General features: G+C 40.6%; 1 protein-coding gene across 6 annotated transcripts; it reads right to left on the reverse strand.

The window, feature by feature from the left end:
• myt1a (myelin transcription factor 1a) lies at window positions 1–27,416 on the reverse strand. Of its 6 annotated transcripts, none has more exons than XM_084721981.1 (23): window positions 27,163–27,416; window positions 24,956–25,040; window positions 24,789–24,843; window positions 24,645–24,678; window positions 24,480–24,548; window positions 21,546–21,790; window positions 18,051–19,295; window positions 16,907–17,026; window positions 16,554–16,644; window positions 15,343–15,456; window positions 14,424–14,641; window positions 13,816–14,018; window positions 12,759–12,974; window positions 12,501–12,649; window positions 11,757–11,819; window positions 8,634–8,702; window positions 8,325–8,387; window positions 8,149–8,232; window positions 5,912–6,133; window positions 5,563–5,654; window positions 4,606–4,709; window positions 4,078–4,221; window positions 1–1,103 (listed from the first exon to the last, which is right to left on the reverse strand). In XM_084721981.1, the coding sequence occupies exons 3-23, from the start codon at window positions 24,841–24,843 to the stop codon at window positions 963–965; spliced, it is 3,741 nt and encodes a 1,246-aa protein (XP_084578107.1). In that variant the 5' UTR covers window positions 24,956–25,040; window positions 27,163–27,416; the 3' UTR covers window positions 1–962. The 6 variants fall into 6 exon arrangements, with proteins under 6 accessions (XP_084578107.1, XP_084578103.1, XP_084578106.1 ...); XM_084721977.1 differs by having other exon boundaries at window positions 1–1,106; window positions 27,163–27,404; XM_084721980.1 differs by having other exon boundaries at window positions 1–1,106; window positions 24,480–24,545; window positions 27,163–27,403.
• Window positions 27,417–27,710: the final 294 nt, after the last annotated feature.

Consider the following 27,710-nt stretch of genomic DNA (forward strand, 5'->3'; position numbering starts at 1 on the left):
TCCAGTCCACATTTACTGCGGGTTAACCTTTATTTCAAGAGCAACTTAAAGACTAATCCATACACAGCCATCATAAACACATAGACAATACAAAATAAATATTCACCATCACTTTGTTCTTCATCACCAAATAAATACCAAATATGTGCAGCTCAATATTCCCAGTGTATTGCAATGTACTCAAAATAGTTTGTGAAAATAAAAAGGAAAATCATATAAACAGAAGCACAAAAAAAATCTTTAGAAAATTATTAAAAAACTTTCAGTTACAAAATATTTGCACTTAAAAAGATCCCAGTATTTTAAATAAATAATAAGATATATAAAACAATTCATAGTTGATATCTTAAAATATTTCCTCTTTGTTCAACAATGCAGAGGAAATGATTCCCTTCTCTTGGTTACCATTTAAAATCTTCTCATGTAGCATTTTGAAATTAAAAAAAAGTTAATAAATAGATAATGAATAATAAATAGGCCAACATAATAAATAATACAGCAGACATGAATAAATAAGTTGTTATTAAACCAACATTTGCAAAGGACTTAAATAGTTACACAGCAATAGTAAGAATGAAGCTACAAACTAGTCCTGGAGGTGCAACATCACTATGCTCATATAGAATACTATCAACATTATTGAGTGGAGGTGGGATATGTTCACTAACTAAGAGGATCTGCTCAGCTCACGCTCTATACTGAGCTCCTGACGTTGTCCTGCACTCTCTGTGCCTGTCTGTGTATACCTTACAGCAACACTTTGATTCCACACGTTACATCTGCATCCTAATCTGTTCACACTCGTACCGTCATAAAGCAACATGCAAACAGCAAACAAATGCAAAGAACAGATGACAAAGTTCCAAATGAGAAGAATTCATTACATACAGTATCTAAAGGGTCTGGAAAGAAAGATTGGTTGTCACTGTGATGCCCCACCCCCCGTCCATCACGCCTGTCCGTCACACCTCGATGCCCTTCACTGCCTGGTTGATGGACTCGAGCAGAGCCCGGTTCTCAGGGTTCTGGTAGCAGTCTTTATTGGTAAACATGTGGGTCAGGGTCTCTACATAGCTGTCAAAGTTCTGCTCCGACAGCGGCTCCTGCTGAACACACAAAAGTCAGAAAATGACAAATCCCATCAGTCGGGTTAGAGCTTGAGATCTGTGTGTGAACCTGACAGGACTTGGCAGGTTTGGGTCGGGTCGGACCTTATTTCTTACATATTCCAAGGCCTTATGTCGGGTTCGGGCTGTATAATCATTATTGTTAGTGGTACCAGTCACTGCCAACACCTACTGGTACACTGGTACAAGTTGGGAAGCTTGTTAACACTAGAGGTGCCAGAATTCAGATCAACTACAACTCCCATAAATGGTCGTTTCAACCTTTGACTTACAAACTCTATTATCTCTCATGATAAATAGCAGACTAAGAGATTAATGCAAATATTCTGTTATTTGCCTATATTTGTCTCTACTATAGACAGTAGTATTTTTCTGTAGGATAATAATGATCAGTGGTCGATTTCAAATTTTAGATTAATCTAGAATTATTCAGTGAGAAATGTATTTTACAACGATCATTCACATGTTATTTCTGCCTAGAACCATCACAAAAAATAATCACAGCCTATAGGAAAAGGCTGGTGATGAGAGTTTTAACACAAAATTCATAGGTGCTGAGACAAAAAGTGTTACAACCATTCCTAGTCTCCCCTGTTTTGATGATGTGCAAAAAATAACAATCTCACAGCAGCAATTTCAGTGGTAAGTATGACTGAAAAAGATAAAAATGATCATTTTCTTTGCCTTTTGTGCAATTTCTATATATATAAAACATCTGAAATGAAAATACAGACACTTTTAAGAAAAGTCAGGTACCAGCAGCTTTGTGTTTTTTAATTCAACAAAATTGTTGTACAAATAAATGTGAAAATGGTCAAAATGACCTCCTTGGCTTTTCTAGAGTTAAGAAAAGTGTCGGGCTTTAATTGGGTTCTGGCTGAAACATGCTAACAAGGGACGGGGTCGGCTCGGTTCTGGACAGAATTTTGTCCAGGCTCAACTTTTCAAGCCTGATTAACGTTCTCAGTCAGGTAAGTCTTGAGTCTTTTAGGAGAACGATTTTGAGTTAGAGATGCAAGGGCTGGTAGTAATTACCAATAATTACCTGTGGTACCTTCTCATCACTACTGATAAGATAACAGATCATTTACCTTCTTTAAAAACAAAAAGTTCATATAACCTGTAGTTTAAACATAGTTTACCCATGCCTGAGGGTAAGACAGGCTCAGATGTAGTGAGCATGGATGGATGATTATTCCACACCTCTGACCAAACCAACCCTGATGTCACTACAAAAACAAAGAACAGTTCTGACTCTTCAAATGTTACTTTAGCTTTTCTAGTCAAGTACATTAAGAAAACTTCACAAACATATACGTTGGCATTAATAGAAAACCTAGAAATATCTGACATATATCTGGCATGTTTTCCTGGTAATTATAGCAACTAGCACTTAGCAGGAAATGCACCTTTACCATGAACAAAATTACACATTTCTCTGGGTCATCTGGGATGATCCAAGTACTCAACAAAATATAAAGCACAGTTCTAGCATTTAATGTGGAAATTAGTACTGCACAAAACAATAAAAAAAAAAGTCATATTGCGATTATTCTGACTGAAATTGCAATATGTGATACCATTAGTAGAACTGATCATATGATTAAAATCATGATGATGTGACATTTGTTGGGGTCTCATGTTTCCTCTCTGCAGCACTACAGTGCTGAGCTCTTCATTATGATGCTGTTTGGTCACACATTTTATCAAACAAATTGCAGGGTTCTGCCATGTGGATAAGCACTTGGCTGTATAGCAATTTGGATAATATTGTGATTAAACGTGGAGCCCTGGTGGGAATGTTACATATTATAGCTTGTAGAGGTAGAACCCAAGTCAAGTCTCAAGTAAAAAGTATTCTACTCAAAAACTCAGTCAGAGGTGGGAAAAGGTCATTCTTTTGAGGTCACATGTAAGCTACTAGTCATCACAGGTCCCAAATCAAGACAGGTAAGTCTCAGTCTCTTTTAGTAGTGATGTGGTCTACAGCTGGCCATTCATCAGCATCACACAGCTCATGTCAGACCTCCTGACTGCATATTGAGTCTGCAAGACATTTACTGAGGATAATCTTTTTGTATAAATCCTGTTATCACACTGACTATACCACTAATTTCATTTTAGCAAAGATGATGTTGCTCTTAGAAAGCTTCAAGTGACTCTCCACTCCAGACAAGTACATCACTGTCAAGGTGCTCAATTGAGTTGCACATCTTTTTTTTTTGACTTGTTGAGACAAAAGCAACTTACAGTGCTGCCACTGTCTTCATAATATTATACCGATTACTAGCTAAAGGTAACAATGCACCAGAAAAAGCAGCAAAGAAGAATAATACTAGCTAGTAATGGATAGATGGATGCAAACTTCTGGATTTGTAAATAATAAACATGGCAACCCTCAAAGAGGTTACTAAAAGTTACAGTGATGGGAATGTTATACGCTCTGCAGGTATTTGCTCATAAACCAAGGTATTGGATGCATTAAAAGTGGCGCTAGGGGACATGTCAAGAGATCACAAGTTGTTACAATTCAGTCTCGGGGGAACAAAACTGTTGGTATAAAATTTTATGACAACCCATCCAACTGTTTTGAGGATATTTCAGTTAAAGTCAGAAAGGGCGACCTCATGGTGATGCTAGAGGAAAAGTCAGGGGATCGCCAAAGTCAATAGAATTTATCCTTTGGCCACCATGGATATTTGTCCAGGTTGTACAAATCCATCCAGTAGATACTGGGATGTTTCACAATAAATGAATTTACTAACTTTGACCTGCCTTCCATCAGTCACTTCAGGCTAGTTCACATAGATGTCTGTTTAAGCTTTTGGCTATGTTTTTGCTTCCTAGAGCTGTGATAGTCCAGGGCTGTGTGAGATGGGACGGGACTGGAGGGAATTCCACCTAGTTTGTCCTCTTATAAAACAAACCTGGACACCTTGTGTATGCTCACCATGGCGGGCAGGCGGATGTTGGCCAGGCTGCGGATCAGGGCCTGACTCAGGCCAGATAGCTCCAGGAACAGGGCCTCATTCCTCTCCTCAATCTGTTTATTCTCCTCCTCCATGCTCTTCAGGTTCTTCTCCATCGAAGAGATCTGAAGCAGAGACAGACACACAACACAGTCCTGAAGCAGCTTGAAAACAGACACAGAAATATTCACTGTCAACTGTTCTACAGACTTCTTGGTATGGGCTCTATGGGGGAAAACTTTGCAAGATTCAAGATGATTATTGTCATACCAGTTAGACAAGTTTGGACAGGAGGGTATTTTTTAGTTTTACTACCACTGTCGGCACCACTGGGACAAACTGGTAGCACCATGGCCAACTGTGCTAATGTACACATCCATCTTGCATCCATTTCTCAACAGTCAGTTATTGCCCCAGCAGCCTCCAATCAAATGGCTCCTGGATGTGTTCTGAAACATACAGGGTCTCTTCCTGATCTTGTTGGCAGCAGCGCAGTGTGCTCAGCTCACCTGAGTGTGCAGATTCATCATGTCGGCCTCCATCTCTGAGTTGGACTCGTTCAGCTCATTGATCTCCTTGTTAAGCTGCTTGATGTCCTCGTCATTGTCCAGAACTGAGCAAGAGCAACAACACACAGCAAACAGAGCATCAAGACAGCTGCCAACCCTACTGTACTTAGTCTGGCTCTCACAGATTGCCATTAAAGGTATCATTTATATTTGCAGGTCCAGACTGGTGCTGTATTGGCAGTCTATTAAAAGAGCAATGTGTAAGATATGGCCGCCTGTTGAAGGTCATCTCAATCAGGGGGCAGTGTATCATCAAAACATCTGCTGGAAACTATACTCTCTGTTGTAACTCTCTTTGGCTGTAGCTACTAGCTGCCTTTAGCTCAGTTAGCTAGTGGCCTTTAGCTGTTCGGACCTGCAGCTCAGATCACTGGTGGAGTGTTTGTGTGGGACAGGGCCAGATCGGGGCCGAACACAGCCTCCAAGACCAGCCAGTTTAATGACAGGGAATACTGTACTGAGGTGACTAACAGCAACTCTAACCAGGACTCTGACTCCAGCAGGTGGGGAGAGGAGACTATTTTCACATCTAACTCTGTGGATTAAGGATTTACTTTCAACCAAACCAGAGTTAGTGATTGTTGAAAGACAACCAAAGACTTTTTGGTGCGTTTTATTAACAGGTGTGAGAATATTTCATTTCTTGACATTTTTTGAGTTTATTTTGTTAAATTATTGGACAAAAAATTCTCAGAAATCTTGTGGAGGTAGTAAATTTGCCTCCCATCTTTAAAATTCTTACATTCCACCTTAAAACTGTAGGTAAAAAATCACATTTGGGCTCCTATGGCTGAATCTGTGAATGAGGTTGTCCAACAAACCCGATTTCTTGTGTCTTGATGCATCCATGTCTTAGTGTTAGTAGTACTAGTAGCAGTAGTAGTTACAGTCTCTTACCATCACTGGCTCTGAACTTTGCAGTGATATACTCGTCTCCAGGGAACTTGGCTCTCTTCTTATTTGCTGATGCTCTGGGACAACCTGACAGACTGAGAAGAGCAGCTGATCAGGAGAAAACCCCTCACACTGAATAATTTACTTATAACTACACAGGATATTAGTTAATACACAGTAGTATGTAGTTAATATGATTTATGTATAGTATAATGACAGAAAACAGTGGACACAAAGATATGGGGCCATGTGGAGCTCATTTTGCTCCTGGGGCTCCTGCATGAAATTGCCTGTTATCTCTGTTTGCGATAACCCTGTTCTCCCTGTGCTGAAGCTCAGATATTCAAGATACCTGCGGTGCGTCAGGAAACTGCCATTAGCATGTCCGGAGCCATCACAGCCTGGTGTCGGGCATGTTGGGCCCTCAGTCTTGAAGGCCTTCCAGGAGAAGGGGGTGCCGTTCAAAAGGCCTTCCTTCTGCCGGCGTGCTGCTAGTGGACAGCCGTAGGCACTGCGGTGGGTGGCGTACTTCCCACTGATGTGGCCCAGACTGTCACAGCCAGGAACTGGACACCTGGAGACAGGCAGAGAGCATTGTGTCATGGGTTCCACTCTCACTGATGATGGAGGTGAGAGCACAAGACAGACACACCAATCCTAATCTGGTCTTTTAGTTTTAGAATTTAAAAAGAAAGAAGAGAAAAATTTGTCCCTAAATGTTCCAGAAAACTTCCCCGCCCATCTGCCCACTCTTTCCTCATGTCTTCCTCGTCTATTTTTGTTCACTCCTTATCAGATCATCCTAGCCATGCAAGTCAGAATCAGTCAGCCACCACTGGAATCTACAATCAGCCACAACATTAAAACCAACAGCAAACAGCTCTGACTTGGCAGGACCTGGACTCCACTGACCTCTGAAAATGGCCAGTGGTGTCTGACACCATGATGTTAGTAGCAGATCCCTTAGGTCCTGTAAGAGGTGGAGCCTCCATGGATCATTCCAGCACATCCCACGGTTAACCAGACTGAGATCTGGGAAATTTGGAGGTCAGGTCAGCACTTTGTCCTAATCAGGCGACCATCTTCTGACACCCCATGGCCAAACTCTGATACTCAAATGCCCAATGCAGGTGCTTTCAGTGGTGGAAAGGGGGTCAGTATAGGCACTCTAAGTGGTCTGTAGCTGTGACCACTGTGGTCTGACTCCTTTCTGTCATAGCCAGCAGTCACTTTTTCAGCAGTTTGTGCTACAGTAGCTTCAAACCATTGATCCCTAGGAGCATCAGTGAGACTGTGCAGGTGTAAGGTCAGGTCTAAAGTCCCTATAAACCTTGGGTCCACTTATTAACTTCTAAAACTACTGAGAAGTGTTTGAGACTGAGAGCTCATCAGAGACCTTAAGAGACCTTTTGTTTTTTCAGAACACAGAATCTGGATGCCATCACTGGCAAACATTCCATTCTTTACTTTATGGTTAAACAAAGAGAAGTGATTGAACCATAACCCCTCCCTCCTGCACTCCCTCTAAATCCTCAAAAAAATAGTGAAAACTAAGCTCCACAATAGGAGGAGCCAAATTGTGTATAAAAGAAGGCTCCTGAGGGATTAAAACTCATGAGCCTTTTCCACCGGTGCTTTTGGCCATGCTGAGCTAAACTGTACCACGCCAAACTGAATTTCATTATCACTTTTAGCGTGTTGGAGTTGGGCCAAAGCGAGACCGACCTGTCTCCAAGTGGGCCGCGATGATATCTCATCGGCTGCAGCCAACCCATGATGACCCTGTTTTTACCCCCTCAAACAAACAAGCGTTGTGATACTTAGCTGAGGAGAACAAAGAGAAAGAAGCTCCTTAAGTCTGTATCTTTGTTCAGTTCTTCTGTAGCTTCTAACAGAATCTTTATGTTCTGAAATGTAGTTTCTCTCCAGTGTCGTGTTTGTACTTTCAGGTATCTGCTTTATTTCACTGCTGATAAAAGCCCCAAATGAAAAACTTTAACTACTGTTGAATTACAATGGACTCTACTGGACTCAGTGTGTTTCTCTCATTTTCTAAAGAAGAAGATTTTGGAAACATGTTTTGGTGGGTCAGAACTTGTGGACCATCTGAAAGGTTTTTCCAGCAACAGTTTAATTAGACCTGAAATGTGTTTTTGTGTTGATCATAATGTTTCAAGCTCTATTGCATTGAAAACTGGTTTGCACATTGAGGCAGTTAATTATTTTCAGCATATTGTTATTTTAGTTGAAGTTAGGGTGTTTTAAGTTTAATAGTCTTTCAATAGTATTAATCAGGCTGTAGAACTTTCCTTCACAGGGTAAATTCTACATTTATGCTGTATTTTTTGGCTTTTACTTGAGAAACAAAGTTGAATCAGCACATCTACTTTTGCCAGAGTCTTCTTTTACACATGTACTTCTACTTGAATGTGTGTATTTTGGTAACCTCTGCACCTGTCAGCAGTTTCAATGTTGTGGCTGATCAGTGTAAGTGTACGCTGATCCTGGAACAGCCATGGGACAGTGTCAGTCACAGTCTTACATATACAGCACTTGGTTGTTAACAGCTAATGAATTACTGTTGCTCACCTCAACAGCTCGGAGTCTTCTTTGTCATCCTTGGTGGGGGTTGATTTGACCCCGCCTTTCTTGGCTCGAGGGCATCCAGACAGACTGTCAGAGAGGAACAAAGAAGACCAATCAAAGCATCCATCTGCACAGAGTGCCTGATGGTACAGCAGGCAGAACAAGAGAAGAGATCCTACCTTCTATGTGAAGCGTAGTTTCCAGTGATGTGGCCTGACCCGTCACAACCTGGAGTGGGACACCTGAGATACACATACACACATACACACATGCTCTTTCACTCCACAGGCTTATATTATCAGCAGACTGCCTCACTAAATAATTAGGGATCATTGTTTTTGGTTTGGATTTCTCAATATTGGACTTAATTATGATTATTTTAGACTATTTGATATGAGAGTTAAAGGAGAGCAGGGACAGAGCTGTAGCTGCAGACTGAGTGCTCAGTGAACATGTTGGAGGTGAGAGACAGGAGAAAGCAGACATACTTTAGTTCAGCTGTGTGGGCAGCCATGAGGGTCCGAAGTGATTTATCAGCAAGAGGACAGCCTGACAGACTGGAAGATAGGTCAGAGAGAGAACGTCAGAAAACCAGACTGAGAACAGGATGTCTGAGCATGAGTGAAGGAGAGAGCCAGAACCTGAACTGGACTACAGAGCCAGGACAGGTCTGGACAGTACACACACAGGGAGGACAGGAGTTCTTCTATAACCTCATCTCTACAGTTGAGTAATAGTTGGGCAGGACAAATAATGGACGATGAACGTGTGTTTCATGTGAACGTGTGTGTGTAGAGTCATCTCAGTCATTCAGGAACAATGATATCAGGTTTAAATGAAACATTCCACTGGAAGAGCATCACTTTTGAAAGGACTCTTTAGTTCTAATGACAGGTGGGAGACCGTCATCTCTCCTGGTCACATGGTGCATAAAGCAGTCCCTCCAGGAAGTTGCAATGTTGTGATTGCAACAGTTCACAATCACTTCAACTCTGCAGCTTTTCCACAAATTTGACCAATCATCATTGCTTCCTGTGAGTTCTACTAGTCATAGCAAGAAAATTCAAAATACAAGAAAACTGATGAATATCACAAGTTCTCCTAAATCACTCATACGCACCACCGAAAAACTAATCTGTTTCTACAAGTGGTTCTTGCATGAGGCTCATGTTTTGTTTTATTATTCACTATCTTTTTTGCACTTTTTTATTTTTAAAAAATCATTATCATTATCACCAGCATGAAAAGAACATAACATTTGTCACTGTTACTGATATTTATCAATGCTCTGTGCACTTCTATACTCAGTACCTCTCATTAGAACTGAACAGGCCATGTAAATATAGAAACATCTTCAATGTTAGTGCAGTAGATTATTTCATTTTAACCAGAGTCATCTGAACACATGTCACATCAAAACATCTGAAAATATGTGGACTGTTTTTAAAGAGAACTAATGATGCAGTTCTTCCAACCACAAGAAACAAACTTAAAGGAAAAATTCAGCACTTTTCATGTGGATATTTAGTCCATGCTGATATTAAATTAGTCTCACATAGCCTGGCACTGCCACAACACTTAGCGCTGGAGAAGGGTCTGGCTCCACACATACACGCCCTGCCATATTTGCATTTCTTTAAACCAATCATAAATGTATGCCCAGGATGCAATGATGGTGCTGTTGCAAAATACTTTTTGAGGGGAACTTGTGGTGGAACATTTGTACGTTGGGAGGTGAGCTCTGGTATTAAAATGACTACATCACTGCAAAAGAAAAGGTAACAGCTTAGCTTAGCAAGTTAGCTTGGTTATGTTTGTGCCATTAGCATCCCAGCATGTAGGTTGCAACTAGGAGGATGTTCTCGTTTCCTGGGGACTCTGAAAATGTAGATAAGGGATGCCACGATGCCGTCAGACCAATGGTAAATGACGCAAAAAAAAAAAAAACCTCAGTGCTGCTATATTTACAGAGAAAACTGAGTTCTCCTGCTGCAAAATATATTGTTCTTCTTGCATCCAGTGATGTTGTTGGTGTTAAAGGGGTCCTATTATGTTCATTTCCAGCTCTATATTTTCATTCTGGGACTCCAGTAGAGTAGCTTTACATGATTCACAGTTTGAAAACATCCTTATTTATCTTGTACTGGCCCTTTATGCAGCCCCCTGGTCACCCTCTGTCTAACTGCTATTTAGCTATTAGCTATTAGCTATTTAGCTCCATGCAGCTGAATGTACCTGGAGCACATGGCTAACTAGGAGTAGTAAAGATACCTGTTCATCAGACAGAAAATCACAGAGTTTCTCATCAGAGAGAAAAACAGAAAATATGAAACTTGCTGCTGAGCACTCTGAGGAATAATGAACAGAAACGTAATCCTGAGCAGAGCACTTGAGTGAACGCTGTGTGGGCGTGCTGTGCATGCTGTGCTGTGTCTTGAGCAGATGAACATGTAAAGAAATACACAATGTGCCTACATCAGCCGCTTGCGTCAAGTCCTCTAAAGTAGATAATAACATTGAAAATGATGCATTTAGGCCTGTCTGAAACCTGAGTGTTTTACTCACAGGGATTAGTTCTGAATACATTTACCTCCTTAATTACAACATGTTTAATATGACCATCCAACAGTGTAACACTGTGTATGTGACAGAAAATGAAGGAAAGCACAATAGGTCCCCTTCAAGAAAGAACTACAGGCTATTTTATCTCAGATTTCTAGTCTCCTCCTCTGGGGAGCCAGGGGCCTGTTAGATTAGTATTTTTGTTACCTAACATTATGTTTTACCCCAAAAAATTATAACAATAGGTTGTGGTGGTGACACATAGCAACATGGGTATAATTATCAGAACCTGCAAATGCATCCTGGTACATGTTGACACTGTCAGCAAGAGAACTCAGCTTTACTGTCAGTATAGCAGCACTGAGGAACTTATTGCTTGAACTGATGAGACATCCACATGAAATGCAGTGAACTTTCCCTCTAAAGGAATTTGGTTTGGATGGCCCTTAAAAGGCAATGGCTTTTTTGTAGCAGATCTTCATACCTAGAGAATGCTTATGCTATGCTAAAACATTTTGTATTAATATTCATACTAAGTTGCTCCTTATGTACTCTTGATGGTGTTAAACGTAAGAGAGGAACCTGTCCATCATGACAGTGCTTGAATTGTACTCTTCAGGTTTTTTATGCTCTTATCCACCAGATTTCCAACTTCCAACATATTGTACTTAACACAGCTGCACATTTTGCCTCCTTGTGGCTTGTTTGAGCTGAAACTAAACCTATTTTGATCCAACACCTACATAACTACTGTAGCTGCAGTAGTCATACAGAGACAGAAATCAATCGAGGTGAGTACTGGCCTGGTTCAAGCTCTGTGTTCCTTATCTACATGTCCACATGCTGGAATCACATTTGCTGAGTCTTTCCAGCAAGTAGGATTTAGTTGACTGTTTCCATTGTTTTCACAAACACATCATCAAACTGGAAAAATACGGTCAAATTTACAAATTACCTCAACCTCTTCATATCACTTGTACAATCACACCATAAATCTGTAAAGCAAATATACTTCACTTATGATCTAAAAGTCAGAGTGTGGGTCTTACCTTCGATGTGATGCGTAGTTGCCAGTGATGTGTCCACTGCCATCACAGCCTGGGGTGGGACACCTGGGGAGCAAGACACACACCCACACATCAGTCCCCTGCCTTTTGAGAGGGTGTTTAGTTATACTGACTAAAAACACTTTAGTTTAATAAAAATAAGTATTTTGACTTACAAGCAAATAAAAATGTTTTGTTAAGGAATACAGAATAACTGAAAGATAATGATTTTCACCCTTGTGTTATACATCGCTCTGATTTATACTTTATTTATTTTAATTTGGATGATCAAGCATCTCCCTTTGATAAAATTCTATCTAATTTGTGTTTACGTCAATAAACTTAGATTTACTAAACAGAGAGTAGATTATTATCGTGCAACAGAGCTCTGCTTAATTTAAATCTGGGTTTAGTCATTTTAAACCTAATTTTGCAAAACTCTGATTAGAGCTACCTTAGATTAAGTTCATCTTTGTCCAAGTTGGAAACTTGGGTCGTTTTCAGAAGAATCTGAGTTTCCCAGTGGGGCTGATATGAATGTCATTCATCAGGTGGAAACTGGCAGTGACATTATCTTTTGCAGTGTCAGCACAGTGTCTTTACTTCATTGTTTGGTTCACTTCAGACTCCCTTTGAGTGTGTTAATATTTTTATATTCATGTTCCCAATGATCTGATCTTATTAAGACAGTTACGTAAGAGGTGGGAGGATGTTTTGACCGGAGGTGTGGTGATGGAGGGGACTTACACGAGAATCTCTTTTTTGCTGTCTTTGGGCTGAAACTTGACCTTGAAGCTGGTGGTGGTGACCTCACCGGGGTACTTCCGCTCCTCCAGGTTCTCCTGCTCCTCCTCCTCACCATCAGAGGAGGTGTATGAAGGAGCTGTATACTCAGCCTAGAAAGAGGTGAATCATGGGTGATCCAAAAGAATCAGGTACAGGCAGGTAAACTACAAAGTGCGTGACTGTGACTGTCTGTTTCCTCACAGTGAGTGTGTGCTGTACCTCTTCATGGTCTTCCTCTTTGACTCCACTTGCTTTGGTGAAGTCCAGTGGCCCCTCCCACTCTTGCTGAGTGTGGCCCTGAGACAAGGTGACTCCGATGAGTTGAGAGGATGAAGACGAGGAGGATGAAGGTTCCGGAGGCTGCATGCCCTCCCTCTTGGTTTTCTTCATGCTGAGATCCAGGGTGCCATTCTCATCCACTTCAATGTCCGACTCCTGCAGGGTTCAGATACACAATGAGTCAGGCTGTGGTGACAGAGAGCATGACGGTGGAGCGTACTGTCCACTGTTGAACTGCTCTACATGTCTGCTGGTGGATATGTCATGCCATGGTTGGTGGGGACTACAAACATGTCCCAACCTGTTTCAGAGTGACACAGACACAGTGTCCCTGTAGACACAGTAAAAGTTAGTCTTTGGCTCAAGGTGCGATGGGAGACGGAGAGACACAGTGCTGCTGCCAGAGGAGTGCTGACTAAGATCACAGCATGGGAATTAGGGCTGCACAATTAATTGAAATTTTATCGAAATCGAAATATGGCTTTCAGGCAAAATGCATGTCAAAAATCTTTAAAATTAATGAATGTCATCAGGCAGAGATGTTGTCCTGTCCTGCAAATCAGATTTTACAGATTTAAAATACTTGGTGCAGATTCCAGCCAAAAAAAATCACACCAATCAAAATAAGAATAATGACGTAAAAATGATCATTACCCCTAATATTGCAAATCATGTAGCAATTTCATTATCAATCAAAATAATCACAATTGGATAGTTTTTGAAAATTGTTAAGCCCTTATGGAAATAAAAGACAAAATAATATATTTGTGTATATTTCTCACTTTCCACCTGATGGTCTGAATACCTCACTACATAGTCATGGAGAGCACACTGTCAGACACTTGACATTGTCAGACAACAGTTGTTATATTTTAATTTTTTTAAATCAAAATATTGCTGTTTCAACTCAGTAGTTCAGTAGGACATTGGTAGACACATGTCCCAACTGTTCCAACCCAATTTTACACCCTTTCATATGTGAATTAATCCAGTGTACCTTGGTGCAGGGCTCCCTGGGCTTGGTGCTAAGGGATTCTGGTCTCTCCCAGCAGCGGGTGGACAGATTGAGGATGGCTGTTGCTGCCATGTGGGCTGCCTCTGCATCTTGGCTGTAGTCATAAGCAGTGGAGGACGAGGCGCTCTTAGAGAAGCCCCCTGACACGCTGTGGCTGGGGGAGGAGGCCTTAGGGAATGATTTAGCTGTGTGGAAACGCAGCAGAAGGAATTTAGTGCAAGAAAACAGAGAACTGTGGAGTTCAATACTACACTTGTAGGTGTGCAACATTAAAGCTAGATGTTGCTAGCGTATCTCCTGCCATATATATATATATATATATATATATATATATACACCTGTTTGATGTGATATGGATGCATCTTCTGCATTTGACTAACTGTGAAAAATGCAAACAATTAAACTGACCCGCACATTTAATGTACATCTCAGCAGCAAGTTTTAAGCTATTAAAACTAAAATATCCAAGTAATTCAAAGTCCTTCTGTAACCTGTTTTTCCAGAAGTGCCCATAACTATGCATTGTAACACAGGCCATGTTCAAATCAAACAGAGAAGTGTAGTATAGAGGTGGACTGTGTGGCTCTTACATTTGAAGGCTTTGGGTGATGTTTCAGTGCTGCTGGGAGTCTTTGGAATGAGCATTCGCTTTCCAAACACCTGGACATCAAAGCTTGCATAGTCAAAAGACACCTTGGAGTATTTCTCCAGCTCCTTGGCCAGGTTGGCTCGAGGCGTGGTGGTCACCGTGTTGGGCCGGTAGCTGCCATATTGAGGGATCTCCAGCTGTTTCACAAAACACATGGGCCTGGAGGAGGAGCCATCAGTGATGTATTATCCCAACAGAAGCATGACATGGCTGTATATCACTTATTCTTGAGGATTGGGCCAAAACTGTATTTTGAGGGGGTATTGAATTTTACTTTTCAATTATGCTGGAAAATATATTTTAAAAAAATCAAACTCTAAGCTATTAAACCTTGCAAAGAGCTAACCTGCTAGTGATTACATTTTCTATAAAATGTAAACATCAACTCAGTCATATGGAAAATTTACAGCTGAAAAAATTTTACTTTTTTTTTTATTTCACAGCATTTATTTGTTAGTGTCTCAGAGTTCTCTTAATGCTAATCAAAATACACATTTTAAACCACAATTCTTATTTAGCTTTGTCTAAAAATAGAAAGTTTACTAGTGCTTGAGCAGTATTCCTGCCTTTTTTAAACCAGAAGAGACAGGGGTCCTTACCGACCTAACCTAAACCTGTTTATGCCTGATTTTTAAAATTGTTTGAAGTTGTGAATTCTTGTCTGGGACAAGGCTGTTTTCTGGCATGGAGCAAGTTTAGAAATTCAGAAACCAAAACATTTCAGGAATTACATACATATAAATCCTTAAGAATATAAATGTTTACCAAAAAACTGGAATTATGGTGTTGGAATTAATAAATGTTCTTTCTTTTTTGGTAGGACATGGTTTGAGTGATGTATGTATGAGGTGTGAACTAACCTGAGCACTCTGTCAGAGTTGGAAGAGGGTTCGCTGGCTGCAGCCTGTAGATGAACCTGCTTGTCCTGGCTTTTGTTCAGCTTAGCTGCAGCTGCGATGGGACAGCCGGACAGACTGACAGAGGACACATATCCAAATGTTTTCATTCAATGGACTAAAACTCATGACACACATCTACTATGCAGACAGGAGTTTGTGTTATAGAGACTAGAGAGAGTGTCAGTATGTGTTAGTAGTATTAGATCACTGGTTCTCCTTGAAGTTTGACTCAATATTTTGTGCCAATATGCATTTTTATTTCAGAATTTGCATCCAAAGGCCCATAAACTTTTTAGACCATTACTGAAAACTGAAATGCTGCAAAACCATAGACCACAGACATGTCTGAGATGTCTTTGACATGATGGCCTCAGAACTGATCCTCAAAACTCAACTTAATCTTTTTCCCTAATTCTCGTCTGTATAAGAGACAGAAAAATCTTCTATATGTTCAGATTTATTGTGGCACACTCTTAGAAATAAGGGTCCCAAAAGGGTCCTACCTGAAGTGCATAGGTTCTACCCAGAACCAATTGCTTCTGAGGAAACCCTTTTTGAAGAAATGGTTTGTCAAGGGTTCTTTGCACCAAAATATAGAAGTATTCTTGGTAGAAACCCCCTGGATGGGTTGTAAATAAACGCTTGGAATATAGAAGGATTTTTGGGAGAATATCCTGGGTGGGTTCTTCTTGGGTTAGTACTCAAAGAAGGTGAAAAGATTTTGGACATCAAGGGTTCTTTGTATCATATATAAAAGGGTTATCAGTAGAACCCTGTGGTTGGGCTCTAAATAAAACCCTATGAATATAAAACGGTTCTTTGTGTAACCCCCTCAGTGGGGTTTTGTTAGATGTAAGGTGGGGTATAAAGATTCCGAATAGAGCCCTCAGAGAGGCTTCTGGGTAAAACCATCACACAATAGAAGGGTTCTCATTTAGAACTTCCCATAGGGAGTTCTAGGTGAAACCTTTCACAGATGGTTGTTGGTTTAACTCTTCATGTTGGGTTCTATGTAAAACTTGTAAAAGGTTCAACCAGGAACCAAAAAGTGTCCTCCTATGGGGACAAGCAAAGTATCTTTATTCCTAAGAGTGTATTAAGGCCTGTTTGTCTCTCTCTCTCTCTCTCTGTGTGTGTGTGTGTGTGTGTGTGTGTGTGTGTGTTTCATTAACCTGCGGTGTGTGTTGCGGTTGCTGTTGACATGTCCTTGGCCTGTGCAGCCAGGAGTCGGACACTTCAGGACGTTTTCATGCATGGCCAGGACTATAGACGCACAACAGACATACACACACTCAGTCAGTGTTTAGTTTGCTTTCACATCACTCACTATGGTAAGAAGAAGCAGAAGCAGCAATACAGGCAGTAGTAGTAGTAGTTTTTTCTATAACAGAAGAAGTAGTAGCAGTTGTACAGTAGTAGTAGTAGTAGTAGTAGTACTGGTAATAATACGGGCTCTGTTTAGCTGAAAGTGGGAGAATAAATTTGACTGTGGTCTCTGGTGATCTTATAGGTGATGTTTACTCACTCTCTGGAGGGATTCTGTCTTTGTGAGGACATCCAGATAGACTGCGATGGTGAGGGTACAGCCCAGTCACATGACCTGTCCCATCACATCCTGGGGTTGGACACTTAACTTCCTTCTTCTCTGAATAGAGAATGGTGCAATTTAGATGGCAAGAATGAATTGAAGCACACCAGTAAGTAGAACAAGGACTAAAATAAACATTGTGTCCATTTGCACGCGGGTGAGTACTAGTCATCTACTTACACCCAGAACCCTAATTTGGCTATAAAGGGCAGCAAGATCACTGTAGGGAGGAGGCTGTGGTGAATGAATGGGTTAAAACAGGACTTCACTCAGGAGACTGGGGTTTGAGACCCATGTGAAGTAGTTACTTTAATGTTTTTTTCAATTTTAGTCACCAAAATTTTGTTAGATTTAGAAAAAGATTAGGATTTGTCACTGGCATGTGGGTGCAAGTAGCCACATTGGCCATTTCACACTGTGCAAATAGCATTACTGGTTTCTGACAACTGCTTGCTGCAATAGCATCTGAATTTTGATATAATCTATTTGCACCCAGGTGAGAATAGACACACAGCAGCTGTTCAGCTATTTACACCCTGCTTCCTAGTTTAGCTACTATGAGCAACAAAGTATCTGTATAGGGAAGGTTGAGGTGGATGAATGGGTTAAACACAGGAGTCTGAATTATTATTTTTAGTCTGAACAGTGGAAGTTTGGTTAGGTTTAGGAAAAGATCATGGTTTGTCTCTGCCATGTAGGTGTAAATAGCCGTAGGTGCAAGCAGCTTTGCAGGTAGGGATTGAGAGTAACAGAATACAGTCTTTAAAATACAGAATATCAACTGTATTTGGTTACAGTTACAGTTTACATTGGTTGTATGTTGAATACAGTTAGTCTTTAAAGTAGATTAGTTGAAAGGATTACTTTAGTTTCCTTTCCAGAGTCTATGATCAGAACTGCATTACTGCGTCAAATAACCATGTAATACAGTACAGTACAGTGAGCGGGTTATTATTGTGAAATAGTGTATCACCTTGTCAGGGTTTATTTCACAATAATGACCTGCTCACTGTATATTATCCCTTACATGTGTGGCTGTTGTTCTGTGTAGTCATAATAACAGTAGTAACTGTAACTGTACCTTTGCTGTAGTGGGCGGTGCGGCGGGCAACAGCAGCAGGCTCAGAGCTCCTGCTGGAGGAGCTGTATGGATGGTAGTCTGGGGAGCTCTGCGCTTCCTGACCCCCCTTCACCTCCTCCGCCTTCAGGGCGATGGCCTGCTCCAGCAGCCCCAGGTTCCCCCGAGTCATGTCCCAATTCTCTGAGTCATCTGTGATTCCTGAGCCCTCTGAGACACAATCTTGGTCCCCTCCATCCTCCTCCTCTTCCTCTTCTTCTTCCTCCTCTTCCTCCTCCTCCTCATCCTCGTCATCGTCATCCTCCTCAGAGCGGACTTCTATCACCACTGTGGTTGGAGAGGCTTTGCTGGAGTCTCTGTCCTCTTCCTCTTCCTCCTCCTCCACCACCTCACCTGCTTCTTTCCCCTGCCTATCATCCTCCTCATCCTCTCTCTCCTCCTCAGGCTCTTCGTCCTCCTCCTCTTCCTCAGTCATGGGGGTGCAGACCTTTTCTTCCCTGAGTGACACCTCGGCTTCAGATCCCTGAGTGCGTGGACTCAAAGTGTACTGAGTGTCCACCTCCTGGTGGACCTCTCTCTCTTCTCCCTCCTCTTCCTCATCCTCTTCCTCTTCTTCTTCTTCTTCTTCCTCCTCCTCTTCATCCTCCTCCTCCCGCTCTTCCCTCTTACTCTGATCTTGTGTTGGTTCTTTGGGTTGATGGTTGTAGTCTCCACTGGAGTACTGGTGATCACAGTTCTCCTGGCTCATTATCTGTCTCTCCATGTCCCTCTGTACCACAGTGTCCTCCTGCCTGTCAAGCTGCTCTTCCTCTTCCTTTTCCTCCTCTTCTGCTTCCTCTTCCTTTAATTCCACTTCCTGTCCATTTTCTGCTTCCTCTTCCTTTTCTTCTTCTCCAGCCTCTTCCTTTTCTCCTTCTTCAGCTTCCTCTTCCTTTGTCTCTGTAAGCTCTGTGACCTCTGTTCCTGATTCAGCTCGCTCTGCTGCCTGTTCTGTTGTCACAAGCTGACCTTCCTCCTCCTCCTCCTCTTCTTCCTCCTCCTCCTCTTCCTCCTCCTCCTCCTCCTCCTCCTCCTTTGTCTCTGTTTCCTCCTGCTGTTGATCATCAGTGAGTGTTACTGGCTTCACTTCTTCACTTTTTTCACTCTCAGGTTCATTGTCAGCCACCAAGGCGATGTTTTCGTTCTTGATATCTTCAGCTAGAGGACAGACTGCTGTTTCTGTGTCCTCTGTTGTCACTGGTGAGCATCCTGCTTTAGATATGAAGAAGACATAACCGTTATTATCATCTCTATATGGTAACTCACACCTTGACACATGCACTGTGACTGTGAGTTTGTAGTTGTACTGTATCTGATTTGTTTAGCATTAATGAAGTGAAACTTGTAATTCCAAACCACAGCTATAAGTTGAAGTCCAGACTGTGCCATCCACATGAGTTAGAACAATTTTTATAACATTATATTTATAGTTACAGTTCTTGGTGTGGACGCCCATTTAGAGTCTGGCTGCTGTATTATAAATTTTAGAAATGATGAAGCTCAGCTATCTAAGTATTTTTTTAGCTATGCCACCATTTTGGCTGTTTCCTCTCTGATGATCCTTTCCAATTTGCAGTACGCTATTTTGAGATGAATTAAACTACTAACATTCCCATCAACCCCAGCAGGGCCAAAATACCAAGTATATCACAGAGCTACAAGCATGACTGTTAGACTCTTGTTGAAAACCAAAACCAAATGTTTTCAACCTATGTTTAGTTTAACACAGTTCACAGAATAAACTTTATTGTTTTTTGTAAATATACACTCATTCTGAATTCACAAAAAGTTGGAACAGGATCATGTTTACCACTGTGATACATCAGCTTCTCTTTTAACAACACTCAGTCAATGTTTCTGAACTGAGGACACTAATTGTTGAGGTTTTGAAAGTGAAATTCATTCTTGCTTGATATACAACTGAAGTTGCTCAACAGTTCAGGGTCTCTGTTGTTGTATTTTGAGCTTCAAATCCATATTTTCAATGGGAGACAGGTCTGGACTGCAGGCAGGTCGGTCTAGTACCTGAACTCTTTTACTATGAAGACACACTGTTGGAACACGTCCACAAGTGTCTTGACATTGTCTCTCTGAAACAATCAGGGACGTCTCTGAAAAGGATGTCACCTGGATGGTAGCATATGTTGCTCCAAAACCTGTTTCTACCTTTCAGCATTAATGGGACCTTCACAGATGTGACAGTTACCCATGATGCCATGGACAGTAACACACCCTCATACCCTCACAGCTGCTGTCTTTTGACGTTAGTGCTGGTAACAATCTGGATGGTCCTTTTCTTCTTTAGCCTGGAGGACATGATGTCCATGATTAGTGAGAACAATCTGAAATGTGGACTCATCAGACACTTTTCCACTTTGCGTCAGTCCATCTCAGATGAGCTCGGGCTCAGAGACGTCTGCAGTGTTTCTGGATGTTGTTGATATTTGTCTTTCTCTTTGCATGGTAGAGTCTGAACTTGCATTAATAGATGCCGAGACAAACTGTGTTCACTGACAACAGTTTTCTAAAGTGTTCCATGTAGTATCCTTTATACAATGATGTGGGTTTTTAATGCAGTTTTTAATGCAGTGCTGCCTGAGGGGTCAAAGGTCACAGACATTCAGTGTTGGTTTTCAGTCTTGCTCCTTACGTGCAGAGATTTTTCTGGATTCTCTGAATCTTTTAATGATATTATGGATTGTAGATGGTGAAATCTATAAATTCCTGCAGTTCTGTGTTGTGAAATGTTGTCCTTAAACTGTTGGACTATTTGTAGTTTTTCACAAAGTGTTGAACCTCACTCCATCCATGCTTGAGAATCACTGATTCTTTCCAGGGCGACCCTTTAATACCCAATCATGAAACTGTCACCTCTTACCAACTCAACTGTTTACTCATGAAATGTTCCAAACAGGTGTTTTTGGAGTGTTCCACAACTTTCACAGTCTTTTGTTGCTCCTGTCTCAACTTTTTAAAACATGTTTCAGAATGGGTGTATATTTACAAAAAACAATAAAGTTTGTCAGGTTGAACATGAAATATCTTGTCTTTGTACTGTATTCAGTTGAATACAAGTCAAAATTAATGGCAAATCATTGAATTCAGTTTTTATTTATTTTTTACAACGTTCCATCTTTTTAGGAATTGAGGTTATAGTAGTTAACATTTTTATTTTCACCCTCATCTGATAATTTTCACACTATTTTAGAATCTTGTTGTTTGCTACTGCACTGAAATAATTTTGTCGTTGTTTTTAAGGCATAATGAGGTAAAGTCTTTGAACATGCCAACATTTGTCTCCTAACGAGATGCGACAACAAAAGAAAATCTTTTTTTGGTGTACATCAGTAATAGTTGTAATTCTGAAGGCATCTAACTGTCATTCAAATGATACAATGTGAGCAGTGCAGTTTGGTGATGGTGTCTTGAGAGCCCAGATTTCCCTCCCTCTTGCTTTACCTGCTGTGTCCACATTTTTTATTTCCTCTGGCCTGCTTTTTGTTTTGTTTTTCTTCTTCTCTTTGAGGTCATCTTCCTCCTCCTCTTCCTCCTCCTCTTCCTCCTCTGCTGCATCACTATCTGCAATGAAACCTTCCTCTGCTGCCTGTTTGGCAGGCTGGTTCCTCCTCTTGGGAGCAGACTGGTTCTCCTCGGCCTCAGCCTCCTCCAGCTTCCTTTTCTTCACAATCGGGCATCCCAGCACGCTGAAGGGAAGCGGGATGAGAATATGAGTGAATGCTAACATACAGCAGTAAAATTATGAGCTTTATGTTGTTGCTCTGTCCAACTGTGTCCATAAGCTTCCAAACATTGCTAGCAGGTCTGTATATTTGTGGTATTGTTATATTTTTAACGTCTATTTATGTTACATCAGTGGAAAAAAAGCAGATTAAAAGTCTTATAACACTTCAAGAAGAAGTATTCTCTGAAGAAACTGCAGTGTCAATGCTGAATGCTGAAAAGCTAACACTGATCTGCATTCCTGTCTTCACAGTAAAAGTTGAATATAATCAATAACCTCATATTGTCATATGAAATATGGTTTTACTGAAATTTTGATCGTTGACTTAGTTTGCAAACTGCATCACCTCAAATAATTTGCTTAGGTCTCTGATTCTTGAGAATTGCTACAAAACTGTATTTTGAAGGGGTTTTGATTTTTACTCTTCAATGATGCTGAAAAATATATTTGAAAAGATCAAACTCTTGGCTTTTAAACCTTGTAACAGGCCAACATCCTAGTGAGTAATTTCTTTCTATTTTAATGTAGACACCAACTCTGTCAGATGGAAAATCTGACATTCTGCAGAGTTGGCAAAATGTTACTTTTTTTTCATTTCACAGCATAGTCAGGGAGCAACCATTTTAATTTTTTAAAGTTTTCAAAGTTCCATCAAAATACACATTTTAAAATAATAATTCTTATTTAGCTTTGATTTTGAAGGCCTACATAGTTGACATGATATGGTTGAGATACATCTGATGCCAATATTAGTCAATGAATTTTGTCAAAAATTGAAAGTTTACCAGTGTTTGAGCAGTATTCCTGCCTTTTTAGACCAGGAAGTGAAACTGACTCAATCAGGTTTTTGTAAAAATCTAACGGATTTGACAGAAGGACTAGGGACCAACATTTTCATCAAGAATATATTTTAAAACCAAGATGATTATAATAGCATGTTTTTATAACCATGTTATCAGCAGGTATTGTTAGTTTTAGATTTTGAAGACTTTTAACACGTTTTGAAATTATTTGAATTTGTGAGACTTGTCTGGAACAAGGCTGTTTTGTGGCACAGAGCAAGTTTAGGGAGGGAAAAAAGCAGACCAAAACATTTCAGAACTGACAGATATTTGATACACATACATTCTTAAAGAATGCATTTTCACACAAAAAAAATGTAATTAGAGAGTTGGTGTTAATCATTTTTGAAGTGTCTTTGGTGGGTCATGATTTGTCCCAGTTCTCAAGAATGTGTATAATGTTATATCACATATTCTCACATTGTAAGTGCTGCCTTTAAAGAATTATATTGTTACATATTTGCTAGATATTTTCATGTCCTGTTATGCCATAATTACACTATATGCCCAAAAGTATGTGGACACATCTGTCAACATGCTGTACTGTAGTCTCAGTCTGAGGCTGTTTTTTATGATCTGGGTCAGGGAAGTTTTTTAATTACAGACCAAAATCATTTGCTTTAGAACAGAGCCACAAGCATTATGGTTGTCTTCAAAGGGCTTGTTGTAAATGAAAAACTACTCTGTACAAATGTATCTACTTGATATCAGATTACATAATTGCCTCTGCATTTGATTACTGCTTTTAGAAATAATTTAATAATTAATAGCTAGATCTGGTAGCATAAGTTTAAGAAGAATAAGGACAAGCCAACATTCGAGTGTACAACTATTATACAATTTATTTAAAAAGTGAAATATACAAAAGTAGTTACATCCACTTGAGTAGAGTGCCACTGCTAGAAATGACTATATGATGTTGATGTGCTATCTAGTGTATAGTGACATCTAGTGGCGTTGATGCCTTCAGTGAGCGAATAACAAAACAGGGATAACTATGGGACATGTAATTTATAGACACCATACTTCTGTAATGTTGCATAGAACTGAATTGTATAAATTCTATTTTTTTGCAAGCCCTCACTGGCCACATAAAACAAGGCACCAAGCCGGACTTGGGCATGTGCTTGACATGTGCATTAGAGGACTTTTCATCATATGATATTAGAGCTGCGACGATAATCAAGTATCCATCGAATATTAAATCATCAACTATTTTGATAATCAGTTAATCACTTTGAGTTCTTTTTAGGGAAAAAAAGGCACAATTCTCTGATTTCAGCTTCTTAAATGTGAATATTCTCTGGTGTCTTTTTCCTCTCTGACAGTAAACTGAATATCTTTGAGCAAAACAAGACATTTGAGGACGTCATCTTGGACTTGGGGAAACACAGGTCAACACTTGTTACACTTTTTGGACATTTCATTGACCAAACAACTGACCAATTAATCAAGAAAATAATCAACAGATTAATCAACTATTAAAATAATCATTAGTTGCAGCCCTATATAACATCTTCTACCTTTAAAACTTATTGTTCCACCGCAAAACAAAACAACCATGTCCCCATATGAACAACATGGCAACTTAATAACTTGTTCAACTACCACTTACGGCTTTACACAAAATTATAACATATTTTGTGAAAAACAAAAAAACAAAATGCATGCTTGTTCTATAAACAGCTACTTCTTCTCTGAGTGTGTCTTTTTATAGAGGACACAGCTGAAAACTCCTGTATGTGTTCATATTAACTGGCTAACTGAGTGCTGTGCAGAGAGTTTGATGAAATCCAGCATGACTCCTACCTTCTGTGTCGCGAGTATCTTCCACTGACGTGGCCTTTGCCATCACATCCAGGGGTGGGACAGCTGCTGCTGATGCGCAGTGAGACAAATACACACATTAGATACACACAACACACTTCATACATTATAATACAAAGACTTCTGTTAGAGCATAGAGTCACTGACCTTAACTCCTGCTTCATCTCTTGTCCCACAAGGTCTGAAGAGACAGAGAGTAAAGCAACAGTCACATGAGAGCTGTAAATATAAAAAGATTTGGGTGTGTGTGTGTGTGTGTGTGTGTGTGTGTGTGTGTGTGTGTACACTGACCCCGGATGCCTTTGGAGCGTGTTCGTGTTCGTGTCTCTGTAGTGTCCTGGCTCATCTGAATAACAGAGAGACATGAGCAAGATGAAGAGAATAATGGACACACAGACAGAGACAGACAGACAGACAGACAGACAGATAGAGAGACGGATAGATGGATAGATAGATACTTTGATGCTGAGGCTCGTCCTCTCTGGTTGATTGGCTCTTCCCTGGTCCACCGCTGGCTCAGTGTCTGACCTTTGAACTCATTTTCTGTCAGAAAAAAACACAGAAACAGCCCTTTACTGTGAGCTGCTGATGAAAAAGGATTATTCTGCAGCTTTTCAGTCATCAATGTTTGAATGAATTAATGTTTTGAGGGCAAATCTGCAGGTTTTTTTTAAACATAATGTCAGTTTACTCATCAGCCTGCGTAACAAACTAGATGTGGATTTTGAAATATGGAATGGAATATGGAATTTGGGGATGACTAAAAACTGAAATTATAATTCCTTGTAAGTCACATCTATAATGTTTTATATGATTGTTGATATAGTGCATTAGAGAGGATTATGTAAATGAATGTAGCCATAAAGCATAATGAATACATTTTCACTATGAATTACACAGAAGTTACCAATTACAAATACTCAATTTACTGTAATAAAGTAGATTTTTTGGCACTTGCACTTAATGAGTAGATTTTCAAGTCTGTACTTTTTCTCGTACATAAGTATGCATGAAACTATGTAATCTACATAGTTACTTTTACTGAGTACAATTTGAATTAATATCCAAACCTTTCATCTGCATTTTAGTAGCCAGTAATGATGTGATCTGATTACAAACAGGCCAATGAGAACTATGACATACAACTGACAAACAAAACAAAACACTGCAGCAACGCACATTTTGAATAAGGATGTTAATGACTTATCATTAATCAATTAATTGCTGTTAAGAACCAATTAAAAATGTATTCATGGTTATTTAATCAATAGGCATGGCAGTAATTTTCACAATATTTGCAACCCAAGTTTGGAGACATGAGATCAATGACTAAAAGTAACTAATACTGAAGTACTTTTTGAGATGGATATTTTGTACTTTTACTTAAGTATACTTCTAACACCAGTACTTTTACTTGCATTTGAGTAGTATTTTAGCAATGTAATAGTATGTGTTACTTTAGTACAGAGTACCAGTATTCTTTCTACCACTGACTTTGCATCAGAGTTATTATAGTTTTGTATTTTTCAGTAGTTTTTACTTCAATTTCATTTTTAAGTCTTCTTTTCAATTCATTCTAGTTTCAGTTCGTTTCCAAAGTGGGTTTGCTTGTTTCACTTTAGTTTTTGTTTCAAAATATTCGGTTTTAGTTTAGTTTTCATCACTTAACAATATTAGTTCTAGGTTTTATTATAATCTTTGTTTTTTATACAATACATACATACAATCAGGTAAACATCTTGTCTCTGGTTTACATTTTTTCTCAGATCTCTTTTTTTTTTATTTTATTTTAGTCAACAAAAATGTTTTTTAGTTTTTAGTTTAGTTTTAGTTCACTACAATAACCTCGCATACTGTAGCTACCATAATAAAAATCAAATATAATAATATAAACACAGAAATGATCGACATAACTTGAAAACTGTCGTCGTAATATATTTATAGTTTCCCGTCGGAATACAAAGGCCTGTCAGACATGACGACACACAGCGGTGACAGTCGTGACAGTTTGGGGATGTTGGATCAGGGTCACGGGCCACAAAAGGTTCCCAGTGACCGTGTGTCTGCTGAGTGTGGCGTCACTTTACAGGACCTCTGCTACAGTACAACACTTTACACACACACACACAAAAACAACAAAACAAAACCCAAAGTGCAAACATGAGGCAGAGGTGTTGAGGCTTGGTGTACGCTGACAGACAGACAGACAGACAGAGAGGCAGAGAGACAGGCAGCGGATATGGAGGCCGGCTCGGGCTGAGAACCAGGACGAGGCCTTTCTGCTCTCCTTCACCGGAACACCGACACAACAGCACACACACACACACACACACACACACGTACAAAGGCCACCGGCGTTCAGCGGGTTACACTCGGAACACTAAACTGTATCGATACTGGCCGCCATTATAACGGATGCGAATAACGAGCCACAATAATAATCGCTTTAAAGCCGTCCGACCGTCCGTACGTTCGGTTCGAGCTTCAGTTGTTCTCCGCCGGCAGAAAGCATCCTAACATCCGCGGTGTCCAGCCTCAATCCGCCTCGTCACGGCCTCCTGCTCAGTGTGAATCCACCGTGAAGCACGCAGCCCAGGCCCAGAAAATACCGACAAATAAGTGCGCTTCATGCTCTTTGTGAGAGCAGAGCGACATAAAGCCTTACCTTCCTGCCCTCCCCTCCCCCTCCGCTCCGTTCCGTTCCGACACCTCCGAGCCGGCACACACGCACGTTCACCGGGACACAGCGGGACCGGGATCCGTCAGCAGAACTCAGCAGGGAGTGAAGAGTGTGATGGCAGCCTCAGACTGAGCCCAGCACCCCGGAGCTGTTCAGCACCCCGGACAGATCCAGCCCAGTCTTCAGCACCATGGACAGAAGCCCCGCTGCACTGCCTCCTGCCGGAGCTCAGGAGAGCTGCAGCCGCCCTGCTTGCCCTCCTGCCGGGGCTGGAGGGGCCCTCTCGGTCCGGTCCGTGGGCTGCTGGAGGCGAACACGGTGTCAATATTTAAAGAGCCGTCAGGCAGCTGGAGGACGAGCTGTGGAGGAGGAGGAGGAGGAGGAAGATCTCACTACACACTCTTCAAGTGAATAAAACACACAGTAACCTCACACCAGATGACTTTCAAGGTAGTGGGCGCACTAATAGCAGTATTAGGTTACTACTACTACTATTACTGGTCCTACACTGTATTATATACTAACTGTTAACG

Source organism: Lutjanus erythropterus, chromosome 6 (assembly GCF_056507025.1).
Source record: "Lutjanus erythropterus isolate fLutEry1 chromosome 6, fLutEry1.hap2, whole genome shotgun sequence".
Taxonomy (NCBI): Eukaryota; Metazoa; Chordata; class Actinopteri; order Lutjaniformes; family Lutjanidae; genus Lutjanus; species Lutjanus erythropterus.